We start from the raw sequence: 13,516 nt of genomic DNA on the forward strand, positions 1-13,516 counted from the left end.
GTTTAGACCTGGTTTAGACCTGGTTTAGACCTGGTTTAGACCTGGTTTAGACCTGGTTTAGACCTGGTTTAGACCTGGTTTAGACCTGGTTCAGACCTGGTTCAGACCTGGTTTAGACCTGGTACTTTCCTGTTTTTGGTCCTTATTTAAGTCTGCTTTTACCTGTGGTTTAGATCTGGTTTTAGTCCAGGCTTAGTCCAGGCTTAGTCCAGGCTTAGTCCAGTTTTAGTCCAGTTTTAGTCCAGTTTTAGTCCAGTTTTAGTCCAGTTTTAGTCCAGTTTTAGTCCAGTTTTAGTCCAGTTTTAGTCCAGTTTTAGTCCAGTTTTAGTCCAGTTTTAGTCCAGTTCTAGTCCAGTTCTAGTCCAGTTCTAGTCCAGTTCTAGTCCAGTTCTAGTCTAGGTTTAGTCCAGTTTTAGACCTGGTTCAGTCCTGGTTCAGTCCTGGTTCAGCCCAGTTTTAGTCCTGATTCAGCCCTGGTTCAGCCCTGGTTCAGCCCTGGTTCAGTCCTGGTTCAGCCCTGGTTCAGCCCTGGTTTAGTCCTGGTTTAGTCCTGGTTTAGTCCTGGTTCAGCCCAGTTTTAGCCCTGGTTTAGTCCTGGTTCAGTCCTGGTTCAGCCCTGGTTCAGACCTGGTTCAGTCCAGTCCTGTGTTTACAGACACTTTGGGGTCAGAGATGGAGAGCGTCTCCTGTGACGCCACAAAACCCACGGAGCGCCGTCACCAGACGAGCAGCGAGCGACGATAACCCCACAAATATGCAAATATTTAAGGTCCGGCTCCTCCACTCCCTGTTTCTGAAGAAATGAGGCTTTGAACAGGAGTTAGACACAAGGTTAATCCTGTCACAATCACACATTTTTAAGTACAACATGTAGCCGAAGGAAATATATAAACAATAAATGATAATATTGAACTTGATTTATGCCAGTGACACAATAACGAAGTAGAATTATCCCCAAAGTAAGAATTAGCCCCTCAAGAAATATTCTAAATGTACAATGTGGCAAAAATCATCAGCTGCAATAAATAAACAGCAAAATTAAACACTTAAGTCATTAGTTTGTGTCTGTAACGAGTCATAGAATTTATTTATTCAAACTCTGCCGCTCAAACACACACACAGTGCAGTGAAATAAACACACACTCTCCCCTCGCACAGTGGTTTAGTATCAGGCCTGCACACACACTGTAAGAAAACAAGTCCAAACGTTAAAAAAAAAGAGTTTTATTTAAATTCATTGATACATCAGCGAGCGTCCAGCCTGCTGATACGGACGCTTCAGTACAAAAATAACCAAACTCTGTCCCAAAAGCTTCTCCGGGTTTTTGTTGTTGCAAATCCACTTTTGCCGAGACGTGACCCTGGTCTGTGGTTTGGACACGTTCAGGAAAATACAAAAAAAACACACGAGTTTGCATTCGCCACAAAGGTAAACGTCCAGCCACCGATTTGAATTGTGACCACTGCCAAACACAAATCATACGTTGGGTTTAAAATGAAATGATGAACTTTAATTTGAAGTAGTAGTAGTAGTAGTAGTAGAGGATTTGTAGTATTTATATAGTATTTACAATCTTTCAATAGTATTTCTGACTTTCTTTTTTAAAATACTGGCAAAACGAAGTGCCAAGTAAAGTAACAAAACTGCACGTACACCCAATTCAACTCACAAAACTTTCCTGGTATCGGGGCTGCCACCTGCTGGTCTCTAGACGTACTGTTTTGCCTGGAATGTTCCACAATATGGCATTAAACTTAACCATCGCGCGTTTATTCACTTGCGTGACTTTCTATTGCTCAGAAAAATCTCGAAGAAAAAAAAAAAAAACGCACGCTTACCGTTGGTGGATCTGATCTGTAAACGCCACGTGTTTGTCTCCGTGGAGATAGATACATTTAATGTCACACTGCGGAATATTTTGGGAAAGCGTCAACTTTATCGGAAAAGTTAAAAACTACTCAGATCATTTCATTTTGAACCCGAGGCTTTAAACTCATGTAGTAGAGCGTTTTTTTTTTTAACAGTGCAGTGTGTGTGTGTGTGTGTGTGTGTGTGTGTAGGGGTGTGTAGGGGTGTGTGGGGGTGTGTGTGTTTGTGTGTGTGGGGGTGTGTGTGGGGGTGTGTGTGTGCGTGTGTGTGTGTGTGTACCATAGATTGTATATAAATAGACACAGCTAATCTGTTAGCCGCAGCGTTCCAAACAGGAAGTGAGCACTGACGCGTTTCAGGCTCCAATTCACTTTCTACTGAAAAACTGCAAAAAAAATGCAAAAAAAAAAAAGACAAAAAAAAGCCCTTCTCTCCCCTTAATTTTGTTTTTAAAATATATATTAACCCGCTCTACTTGATCCTGGGGTTTTTATTTCGCTATTTTGTCCGTAAATCAAGATATGAACGGTACGAACAAATCAGGCGGCTCCTCGCTGCCGCTAGCGTCGCTGACAGGTTTGATTGACAGCGTTGCTAAGCGCCTGTTCCCTGTTACACCAGCGGTGAGGGGGGGGGGGGGAGGGGCGTTACCTTCAACAGCCTCGCTCAGGATTGGCTCTTTGGTTGCTATGATACTCGTGGTCGGAATTCCAAAATACGGAACTCGGCTCCAGATTCGCCGCTATAACTGCTCTGGCCTCGATGAGCTTCGTTTGACCGGAGCCGAACGCTGTGGGTGACGTCACACTCACTCGGTCTTTATACAGTCTGTGTGTGTCTGTGTGTGTGTGTCTGTCGGTGTGTGTGTGTGTGTCGGATTGGGCGGGAGGGGTCACTGCGGGGCGAGTGGGATTCCTCTGGCGTCGGTGACCTGTCCCTCTTGCAGGTTTTTGACGAGCTGAGCGAGCCATCTCTTCGTGGTGGTGTCGTCTTTTAAAACTTGCGCGAACGTGGAGTCTTTGAGCTGGTCGGGGAGGCACTGGCGCAGGGCTTCTCTCGCTCTGCACAAAGAAAAAAAAACATCAAGTCATTCAAGACAATTTTCACTCCATTACTCTCATGAGATCGATATTTACAGTGTGGATTATTGCAAGAGGAACATGTACGTCTAACATTTAAGGCACTGATTAAAGAGTAAAGTTAAGCACGATAATTTTAAAAAGACAGTATCATTAAAAGACCCGAGCTGCAACAAATACATGAGAGAATGAACCAATAATTAGCTGTAAGAGACTTATTCAACCATCTATAACCCAAATCTGATCATATTACAACCAAAATAACAAAAATCTCTCTACTTTTGCAAAAAAATAAAATAAAATAATAAAGAATAAATAATAATAATAAATATATAATAATAATTAATAAAAATAATAAAAAAATAAAATACAATAAAAATAAATAAATAAAATACAATAAAAATAAATAAATAAAATAAATAAATAAACAAACAAACAAATAAATAAATATAAATAAATAAATAAATAAACCAAAAACCTTGTTCCAGTGGATTTACTGATTATCAACCCATGTTTGATTTTGCTCCTGTACTAAATATTCTTAATTCACATCAGTTATTCAGTTGTTTATAATGTCTAGATTAAACTGTGGCTGCACCGTGAGCTCGACAGTCCTCTGTAAACCACTTACAGCAGGTTCAAAACGCCGCCGCACACTCGCTGACAGACACGAACGCAAGAGCACATGACTTTTAAGATTCTGGTGTTTGTTTTTAAATGTTCAAAAGGCCCTATATCACACAAAACCGACTCTTGTGAGGTTTAAATCATGTTCTAATGCTGTTTCCTCCTCAAAAACAGACCTGGACCTGTGTTTTGTTTCCTTCACACACGTTTGAGTCACACTTTATTATTATTTTGTCACATTTCCAAAGCTCAGAATGCTCTGTTCCACCGCCTCCCGTTCAGTACAGACACATGGAACAGGGCATTCTGGGGCTCAAGATTCATCGTTTGCCTATTTTCGTCGCTATAGTGGGGAAACTTCTGCTGTTTTTATGTCATATGTTAAGATTTAAGGTGTAGAGGGATGAAAAAGTGCCTTCCATTGGTTGATTCTTCACTGTGGGAGCTTTAATAACCACTTTTGAGTTTCGTTTTGTCTTCTAACCAGATAAATATTGCATCGCACAATCGGATTTGGTCATTAAACATAAACGGGGCTTTTTCTTTGTAATGTGATGGGCACTTTACTCTGGACATTATTAACACACGAGGCAGCGGCTCTGATGGATTTAACACGGACTTCAGAAAACTATGTTCAAATGAGACAGTCAAAGTCGACATTTTGATGCATAAACGGTTCCAAATTTGTATATTTTTGTTTGTCATTTGAAAAAAAAAAAAAAAAAAGAAAAGAAACAAAAGGTACAGGCTCTTTTAATTTTTTTAATTTTTTAATTTTTTGTATTTGAGCAAAATGTGTCTTGCCTCAGTGCGGATATATGTCAGAGAATCAGGCAGGTGCACTGTTAGCATGCTAGTTGTAGTAAATGATGGCAAAACGCTGCTCTGGCCTCCAAAAGTTGTAAAAAGTGCTTAGAAACTCATCGTGTTGAGTGATTAGGATGCTCTTAAAGCATAAGGTGAGTGAGGAGAAACTTTGGACAACTGCAAAACGTTTAAATAAACTAGTTCGGCTTTTTTTTTTTTTTTTGTCTTCGTTTTTAAGACGAGTAAAAACGAGGTACAGCGCCTTTAAGTGGAACTGGTTAAAGATGAAAAACTGTGAGCCATTTGTGACAGCAGGGCCGTTATCCATGAGCTCCAGAATAATGGAAACTTAGGCCCGTTGCCACAGCGATGAACATTTTAAAGCAGAATAATAAATAAATCTTTTGAACGGTAAAACGTCAAAAAGTGTAGAAATACAGTGTGCGGCTGTTTTATTGATCGTGATGTGATGTTCTGAAATTTCATGGCTTAGTATCAATCTGTCCATCCATCCATCTATCTGTCCATTTATCCATCCATCCATTAATCCATCTGTCTATCCATCCATTCATACATCCATTTATCTATCTCTCCATCCATCCATTTATCTATCCATCTGTCCATCCATGCATCCACCTATCTGTCCATCCATCCATTAATCCATCTGTCTATCCATCCATTAATCCATCTATCTGTCTGTCCATCCATCTATCCATATATCTATCATTCCATCCATCCATCTGTCTGTCCATCCGTCTATCCTTCCTTCCATCCATCCATCTGTCCATTAATACATCCATCTGTCCGTCTGTGCATCTATCCAGCCATTCATCAATCAATCAATCTATCTATCCATCCGTCTATCCTTCCATCTATCCATCAATCAATCAATCTATCCGTCTATCCTTCCCTCCCTCCCTCCATCCTTCCATCCTTCATCCAGTCCGTTCTGTTGTGCTTGTGTCTACATTTATACTCTGACTCCGTGGCTCATTCTGTGGCTCATTCTGTGGCTCATTCCGTGGCGGCTCTCAGTGGGAGCCGACGTCGCCGTAACCCTTAGCGACAGGTTTGATTGACAGCGTTGCTAAGCGTCTGCTCCGTGTTAAACGGTGGGGCCTCGCTCCTGATTGGCTTTTTGGTTTTCAAATATGGAACTGGGCTCTAATTTGGCCGCTCTACCTGCTCTGGCCTGGATGAGCTTCAGTTGGAGCTGAAGCTGTGGGTGAAACACGTCTTCACGCTCTGCGGCGTCTGTTTCTTCGTATCCAGTTTGAAATAGTTGTATTTAGCGGCGGTGAAGTGGCGTTTACCTGAGATTATCGGAGAGTCTGAGGTAACAGCGGACCACGTGCTTCAGGAGCCGAGCAGACGGTTCTTTGGACAACTGCAGAACCATTTTACCCTGAGAATGAAATGAACACGAGAGAGAAACACATGAACGAGTGCAGATAACAGGCAGGACGGAGAGAGAGAGGGGGGGGGAGAGGGAGAGTATGGAGGAGGAGGGAGAGAGAGGGAGAGAGGGAGAGAGAGAGAGCGGTAGAGTATGGAGGAGGAGGGAGAGAGAGAGAGAGAGTATGGAGGCAGGAGGGAGAGAGAGAGAGAGAGAGTATGGAGGCAGGAGGGAGAGAGAGAGAGGGAGAGAGGGAGGTAGAGTATGGAGGCAGGAGGGAGAGAGGGAGAGAGAGAGAGAGAGCGGTAGAGTATGGAGGAGGAGGGAGAAAGAGAGTAAGGAGGCAGGAGGCAGGAGGGAGAGAGGGAGGTAGAGTATGGAGGCAGGAGGGAGAAAGAGAGAGGGAGGTAGAGTATGGAGGAGGAGGGAGAAAGAGAGTAAGGAGGCAGGAGGCAGGAGGGAGAGAGGGAGAGAGAGAGAGAGAGCGGTAGAGTATGGAGGAGGAGGGAGAAAGAGAGTAAGGAGGCAGGAGGGAGAGAGGGAGGTAGAGTATGGAGGCAGGAGGGAGAAAGAGAGAGGGAGGTAGAGTATGGAGGCAGGAGGGAGAAAGAGAGAGGGAGGTAGAGTATGGAGGAGGAGGGAGAAAGAGAGTAAGGAGGCAGGAGGCAGGAGGGAGAGAGGGAGAGAGAGAGAGAGCGGTAGAGTATGGAGGAGGAGGGAGAGAGAGAGGGAGAGTATGGAGGCAGGAAGGAGAGAGAGAGAGGTAGAGTATGGAGGCAGGAGGGAGAGAGGGAGAGAGAGAGAGCGGTAGAGTATGGAGGAGGAGGGAGAGAGAGAGAGAGAGAGAGTATGGAGGCAGGAGGGAGAGAGAGAGAGAGAGGGAGGAGGAGTATGGAGGCAGGAGGGAGAGAGGGAGAGAGAGAGAGAGCGGTAGAGTATGGAGGCAGGAGGGAGAGAGAGAGAGAGAGGGAGGTAGAGTATGGAGGAGGAGGGAGAGAGAGAGAGAGAGAGAGAGAGTATGGAGGCAGGAGGGAGAGAGAGAGAGAGAGGGAGGAGGAGTATGGAGGCAGGAGGGAGAGAGGGAGAGAGGGAGAGAGAGAGCGGTAGAGTATGGAGGAGGAGGGAGAAAGAGAGTAAGGAGGCAGGAGGCAGGAGGGAGAGAGGGAGAGAGAGAGAGAGAGAGGGAGGAGGAGTATGGAGGCAGGAGGGAGAAAGAGAGAGAGAGGGAGGTAGAGTATGGAGGCAGGAGAGAGAGAGAGAGAGAGACTATAGAGGCAGGAGGGAGAGATAATCTGGAGGAGAATAAACACATTTTGTCCCTTTCTCCAGTTCTGTTTCGTTTTTTCACTGGGGTCATACCAGGATCATGGCGACGTGAGAGAATCGCTCGTACGTCTGACAGATGTAAGCCAGCCCAGTGTCGTCCAGCAAGATCTTCTGCAGGATGAACGTGGCGACCTGAAAACAAAGGCAACGCGTCACTTCATTTTTTTTAATTTAAAGTTGAACCAAACTCCTAAACTGAGGGATTACACAGGCCAGGAGCAGCAGATAAACACGCCATTAAAACACCGTGTACACAGTTTTAGTCGTGATTTCGTGTTTATTTCTGTTAAATTCTCTGTGTTTTGAAGTGAAATCCCAAACTAAACCGCGTTACCGTTTTCGAGAGCTCGCTGCCTGACTCCATGATGCGCAGACACAGAGGGATGATTTCCGTCGTGAGGAGAAAGTTGATCACTTCCTGTTCGTCTGTTTTGACCAAAGCTCCTGTTGAATAAAAACAAAACATTACAAATACATTACGCCTGTGACACAAAGCAGGAGAATCCCAGCGGACGCATTTTAAAATATTCTGTTTCAGTAAAAGGCCTGAGCTGCCACAAATAAATAGCAAAATGAACCAATAATTAGCCACAGAATGTATCTATTCTACCCTCTACAGCTCAAAAATAGCAAAAATCTGCCAATTTTTTGCAGGAAAAAAACAAAAACACGATAAATATTGATCCACAAAATATATCGTTCCAACTTTCATATATTGAACAATAAGTGGATGTAATGATTATTGTGACAGGCCGAGTCAGTGAGTTATCAATAATAGGTCCTTTGAAACTAAACAAGAAAATGCTACAGTGCTAATGATAAATATAGTAGTAGTAGTAGTAGTAGTAGTAGTAGTAGTAGTAGTAGTAGTAGTAGTAGTAGTAGTAGTAGTAGTAGTAGTAGTAGTAGTAGTAGTAGTAGTAGTAGTAGTAGTAGTAGTAGTAGTAAGGGCCGCACTATATATTGCAATTGAATTGAAATTTGAGTTTGCACAAAAATAAAAACACTGCAAATATAAACATAATTTGATAAAGAATGTCCTCCTCATGTAACAAAATATCTTGTTTTTTTTTTGTTTGTTTGTTTTTTTTTAGAATAGAAAAATCGTGCACTTGTTCTGAAATTCATAACATTAATTCATCAGTTCAGAATTCAGTCTTTTCTCAATTCTATTAATGTTCTTGGAGTTGTTTACAAGGAAGAATCGCAATTCAATTTTTTTTCCAAAAATCGTGCAGTAGTAGTAGTAATAGTAGTAGTAGTAGTAGTGTAGTAGTAGTGGCAGTTTGTACCTATGACTCCAAGACTGGTAAGGCGCAGATACTCGAAGGGCCGTGTTTTGCTCACAGTGTGAAGAAACGGGTACAAGAACAGAGGGATGTGGGCCGCCAGGAACGCAGACCTGGGTCAAAGCAGGAAACACTGGGTTAATGGTAAAATGACATGGGCCACGAACATCAACGCTAACTCATAGTCCCCGATGTAATCACGTAATACAATCATGAAAAGGAAGTAAAGTATGCTAAAGTTAAGAAATAATAAGAGAGAGGGTGGGATTAAATAAGTTTTCTTCTTCCCGCTCCTTTTTGGGCAATCGGAGATACTCTTTTTTTTGTGTGTGTGTTTTGTTTGTCTGTTTTTGTTTATTTTTCCTTGTCTCTTGTGTCATTGTGTGGATTGATATCGATTGTGGCTGCCTAGGCTGTGCAAAGAGAAAAGATGTCCATTTGCCCAAGACAAACAATAAAAAAAAAACAAAAAAAAAGTGCTAACGATATGATCAAAATTATTATTATTTTTTTTTTTTACTCAATGGCCCAGGTTTATGAAAACTTTTGTTACAATGGATGTCTTCACTGATAAGCTAAACAAAATCAGAAAAGTTTATTAATGATCGCACGACAAGTTGGTGGAGCTGGTTTTCGTGCACCAAGAAATGCCCAAATCTCACAACAGCAAAAGACGAAGTTTAAATGTGTCAACTGGACAAGTCGTCATAGGAGTGAAGTCGTGTCCCTGCTCATCCAAGACGCTTCGATTTGTCCAGCTGACAGATTTAAACTTTGTCATTTGTTATGGATCAGACCTGAACAACTGAGGGATTACACAGACATGAAATCTCACAACTTTCTTAGAGAATAAAATGGTCAGACAATATACAAACACACACATGCAGCAGGTAAATAAACAGTTTACATTAGGGACTGGTTGAGTCTGAATGGCTATGTTTTAAATCTAAAGCACAGCGTGGAGCCACAGAGGTTTACACACACCGCCGACTCTGCGACCGACCCACGCTCTGCACCGGGGACCAGGAAGTATCACCTCCGGGTTGGAAAAGTGGACATGACTGTGTGCAAACAACCAGTCGCTCCACAGCTGAACGGCCCAATGTAATGGACCTGTAGCGCCGCCCGGAGGACATGACCGTGAACAGGTGATGAGCCGGGTGTGTGTCAGATTCTTCTTGCTCAGTGTGCGATGCGTCTGTGGTACAGCGTGTCTACTGATGTCACCAACATTCTCTGCGGGTTTGATGCTAACTGGAGGCACTACTGACACTGATAAAGTCTATTAGAATTAAGAGCTACAACTACAGGTGTGACGTTTTGTGCGGTTAAACAAGTCTGTCACACTTAAAATTACAGTCACAAGCTAGCTAGCATTAGCATTAGCATTAGCCAACAGTTTTTCAGTGAGTCACTCTCACCATTTTGTGTAAATTCAAATTCCTAAACAGGACCATGGGCGCTCGGACTGATCGCAGCCTCCTCAAAATGCACCGTTTAAATCCTTTTTGTATTATTTCTCGAGTTTTCGGACGATCTTAAAACTTTTTCAGTGTCAGCGTTTGCTAATGTGGGGGCTGTGTGTCTCCACGGTAACTGCTGAACACTCCACCAGAGACATAAGATGATGTCACTGCAAAGTATCGATAGAGTATGGTCATATAAAAATCATCGGACACTCTACCCTCTATAGACAAAACTGACAGTTAAGAAGTGCAATACAAATATTTAAAATTTCAAAGGTATGTTTTTTTTTTTTTTTCTCACCTCGTTTCTGGATGCGAGGCGACACATTGTAGAAGAGCCAGGGCGTTGCAGACTCGGTTGGACTGGTGCGCTGTGAGTGTGGGGGGGTTTATGGAGGGGTAGATGTTCACTATTTCCTGTAAAAACATACATCAACTTAACAAAACAGTAAAATAATTTCCCTCTAAATTGTGAGTCAGTGATATGAAGAATTGCATATAAATTGTTGTGTTTCTGTTAAATTCTGTGGATGGTAGTGGGATAGTTTTATTCAATTCAAGTGTTTTTTATATAGCATATTTAAAGGAACTTCAGCTGTTTCACATAAAAGTCAACAAAAAACAAATACAAAATACAGATAAGATGATACATAGGAAAAGGACAATAAAACACAAAGATATTCTGTCTAGCTGGTATTAAATGCCAGGGAGAAGAGGTGGGTTTTCAGTCTAGTCTTAAACTGCATTAAAGGCTGAGAGGATCTGACAGGCAGAGGGCGCTGTTCCATAGTCTGGGTGCAGCCACAGAAAAGGCTCTGTCACCTCTGGTTTAGGGAGGCCAAAAGATTTTCAAGAGGCAATGCTTGAACTCTCACTCTCTACTTTGCCCTAAAACAATCTTCTGTTTTGATAAAAATCACGGGGATGTCGGGATTCCCTGCTTTTTAATGCAGCTCTAGGATTAAAAACTGATATTTTCCACCATCCACTCCTCCTGTCGGTGAGTAACAGGTGCATTTAACCCATCACAGTCACGAGTAAACGTTTTGAAAATTCAGACAGCTTTAGTTGCCTCTTAAAGACTGTATGAAAGAAACTAAGAAACCTGAATCGTGATATTATTTTTTCACCTATCGCCCACCCTCACTACAAACAGCACTTGAAAACGGCATTAACTTGTGTCTATTGATTGGCTGATTGTGCACAAAGGTCAACGTTAGGCCCTGGTTTTAGGTCCTAAGTTTTCGTCACCTGTAGGAGGGCAGCGATGGTGCCGCAGGAGTGCCAAAGCATAGGGGCCAGGTCGGGCACAGACTCCCGTTTCTTGCTCAGCTCCAGTAAAGCGTTCTCTCTGGTCTCGGGACTCGACAGCTCATTGATCCACTGGTAAATCTTCTCCCTGTCCACCTGCGCCAGAGCTGTCACATTACTCACAGCCTGCAAAAAAGGACACGAAGACCAAAGTCAGCAATTAACTTCAGTGGGATGGTACGAGTGGTAATTATTGTTGGTTTGTTGTGATGACATCATACTCTCAGACGGGGGCAAGAGACAGACGTCCCTGTTGATTATACTGTGCTTTCCGATTAAATATCCAAAAAGTAAACGCACATAATTTAACTCAGGGACTGCAGATGGAAAGTAGCAGTAGCTGAATCTGTTGCAAATCATCTTTTCCTTGTAAGATTAATGAATTTGTACATGGTCCCTGTCAAATAAAGAATAAAGAAAGAAAGAACTTGATCATTTTTATTGGTCTTTTAAATATTACTGGCCTCTACCACTTCATCATAATTTCACATCAGTTAAATGGCAGTTGAGGATTGTAGAAAACAAAAGTTCTGTACTCGTTTCTGCGTAGACTCTGCACATCTGACTGGGCAACAGGTGCGTGGGAGAAAAGGCACTTGACTGAAAGGTTAAGAAGGCTCCCGCACATGGTCTCACTCTTGGTTCACTTTTATTAACACGTTTCGGTCCCTCTGACCTTCCTCTGGTATACCTGCGGGACTCTTCTTGACCTTTCAGACAAAAACAAAAGTTCTAAAACAGAATACATCGACCTAAGCCATGAACTGTCGGTCTAGTCACTAATAGAAATAAACAGGCTCAACATTTGTGAAATTACCTTTTAGTTTCATGGCAAAGTACAACGTAAACAATAGAGAAATCTGTCTCTTGTCCCCCATCTGTTAGTACGACATCATCACATCCTAGAATCTGAAAACCACCAATACCACCCAAAATACAGAAACATTTTACACGCAAGGAAGGCATTTTTCTGACAGTTTAAACCTTCATTTAACAAAATAAAGGTGTTGTTGCTACTTTAATTTGTCAAATCATAATTATTGTGTAAATTAGACATGTTTTGGCCCTTGTTTGCATTACGGTTGCTAGGTAACATACCTCTACATATGTCATATCTGCTGCCTGTGTCCAACCAAAAAGTGAAATTATGTTATATTATTAATTATATACTTCACAAGTTTCAAAACTAGAAAAGCATAGGCAAGGTATTTAGTAAGTTCTATGTATCTATGTTTTATATACATGAGGCATATGCATTTTAAAGACAAGCTACAACATTTTACATGGAAAGTTTAGATTCATTAAAAAGCTTATTTTGTTTGTGTTGTTTCAGTTGTTGGGTGTAATACTTATTACTCCAAAAATTGCAAAACATCTAGAAGTCAATTTAGAGAGCATTATATATATATAATTGATTACCTGCTAGTTTAATAATATCCTTTAGTGCAGGAGAAATATTTTACAAAAAGCTGTTTATAATACAGTTTTATGCAAATAGCTTCGTGTGTGTACATTAAAACAGTAGTGTACTATAGTGTTAAATGTAAAATGGATTGGATTCACTGAGAAACACGCCATAACGTTACTATAACAACAGTTTTATGGCACAGTAAACAAAAGAGATGGAATTAAAATCACGTTTATCTTAAGTTAAATACTTACAGCTCCCGTGGCCAGCATTATTTCCAGTGTTTACTCCTTGAAGTGCTTGTAAAAATATATCCTTGTGCGTTGAAGAGTCGAAATAATTAACTTGAGAGAGTTTTGGGGGGATGCTGGGGATGTCGTTAGCTGCAGATGCTAGTAGCTACCTCATGCTAAATGTCCAAACAAACCGATATCCCTTCGTGCCATAAAGATAAACATAAGCGCAACATATTAGGAAACGTGTACCCGTTTATTTATTAAATCGAATTAATCACTGTGGGCTTTGAAAAAGAGGTAAATTATTGAAGCTTTAGTCAATGCAAAAATTCGAGCCATTCGGAATATAAATAAAATCAAGTCTCGCGAGATTTGGGGGACGGTATTTTAGTTTAGAAACAATTTTATTGCTGTTAAAGATGTTTGCTATTTATTTATTTATTTAATATTATTTACTTGTATCATCTTCTTAAAACAATAAACATGAAAATTTGATAATTGTGTGTAATTATATTTTTATTTTTGCCCTCGTCTCATTATAATGACACAGATCGATAAAAAAAATATAAATATATAAGTAGCTGCTATGTACTTTACTATATTGGATTATACATGCAAATAAACACGTTAATGAAGTAAATCCGATTCAGAATGTCGTAGAAAGTGCGAGATTTTGGACAGGAAGTGTGTCAGTTCATCAT

General features: G+C 41.4%; 1 protein-coding gene across 1 annotated transcript; it reads right to left on the reverse strand.

Moving 5' to 3' along the window:
- Window positions 1-1,210: 1,210 nt before the first annotated feature.
- LOC117389181 (CCR4-NOT transcription complex subunit 9-like) lies at window positions 1,211-13,182 on the reverse strand. Its single transcript, XM_033986801.2, has 8 exons — window positions 12,834-13,182; window positions 11,112-11,297; window positions 10,162-10,277; window positions 8,398-8,507; window positions 7,440-7,549; window positions 7,139-7,237; window positions 5,697-5,788; window positions 1,211-2,931 (listed from the first exon to the last, which is right to left on the reverse strand). The coding sequence occupies exons 1-8, from the start codon at window positions 12,849-12,851 to the stop codon at window positions 2,763-2,765; spliced, it is 900 nt and encodes a 299-aa protein (XP_033842692.1). The 5' UTR covers window positions 12,852-13,182; the 3' UTR covers window positions 1,211-2,762.
- Between the last annotated feature and the right edge of the window lie 334 nt (window positions 13,183-13,516).

Source organism: Periophthalmus magnuspinnatus, chromosome 21 (genome assembly GCF_009829125.3).
Source record: "Periophthalmus magnuspinnatus isolate fPerMag1 chromosome 21, fPerMag1.2.pri, whole genome shotgun sequence".
Lineage (NCBI taxonomy): Eukaryota > Metazoa > Chordata > Actinopteri > Gobiiformes > Gobiidae > Periophthalmus > Periophthalmus magnuspinnatus.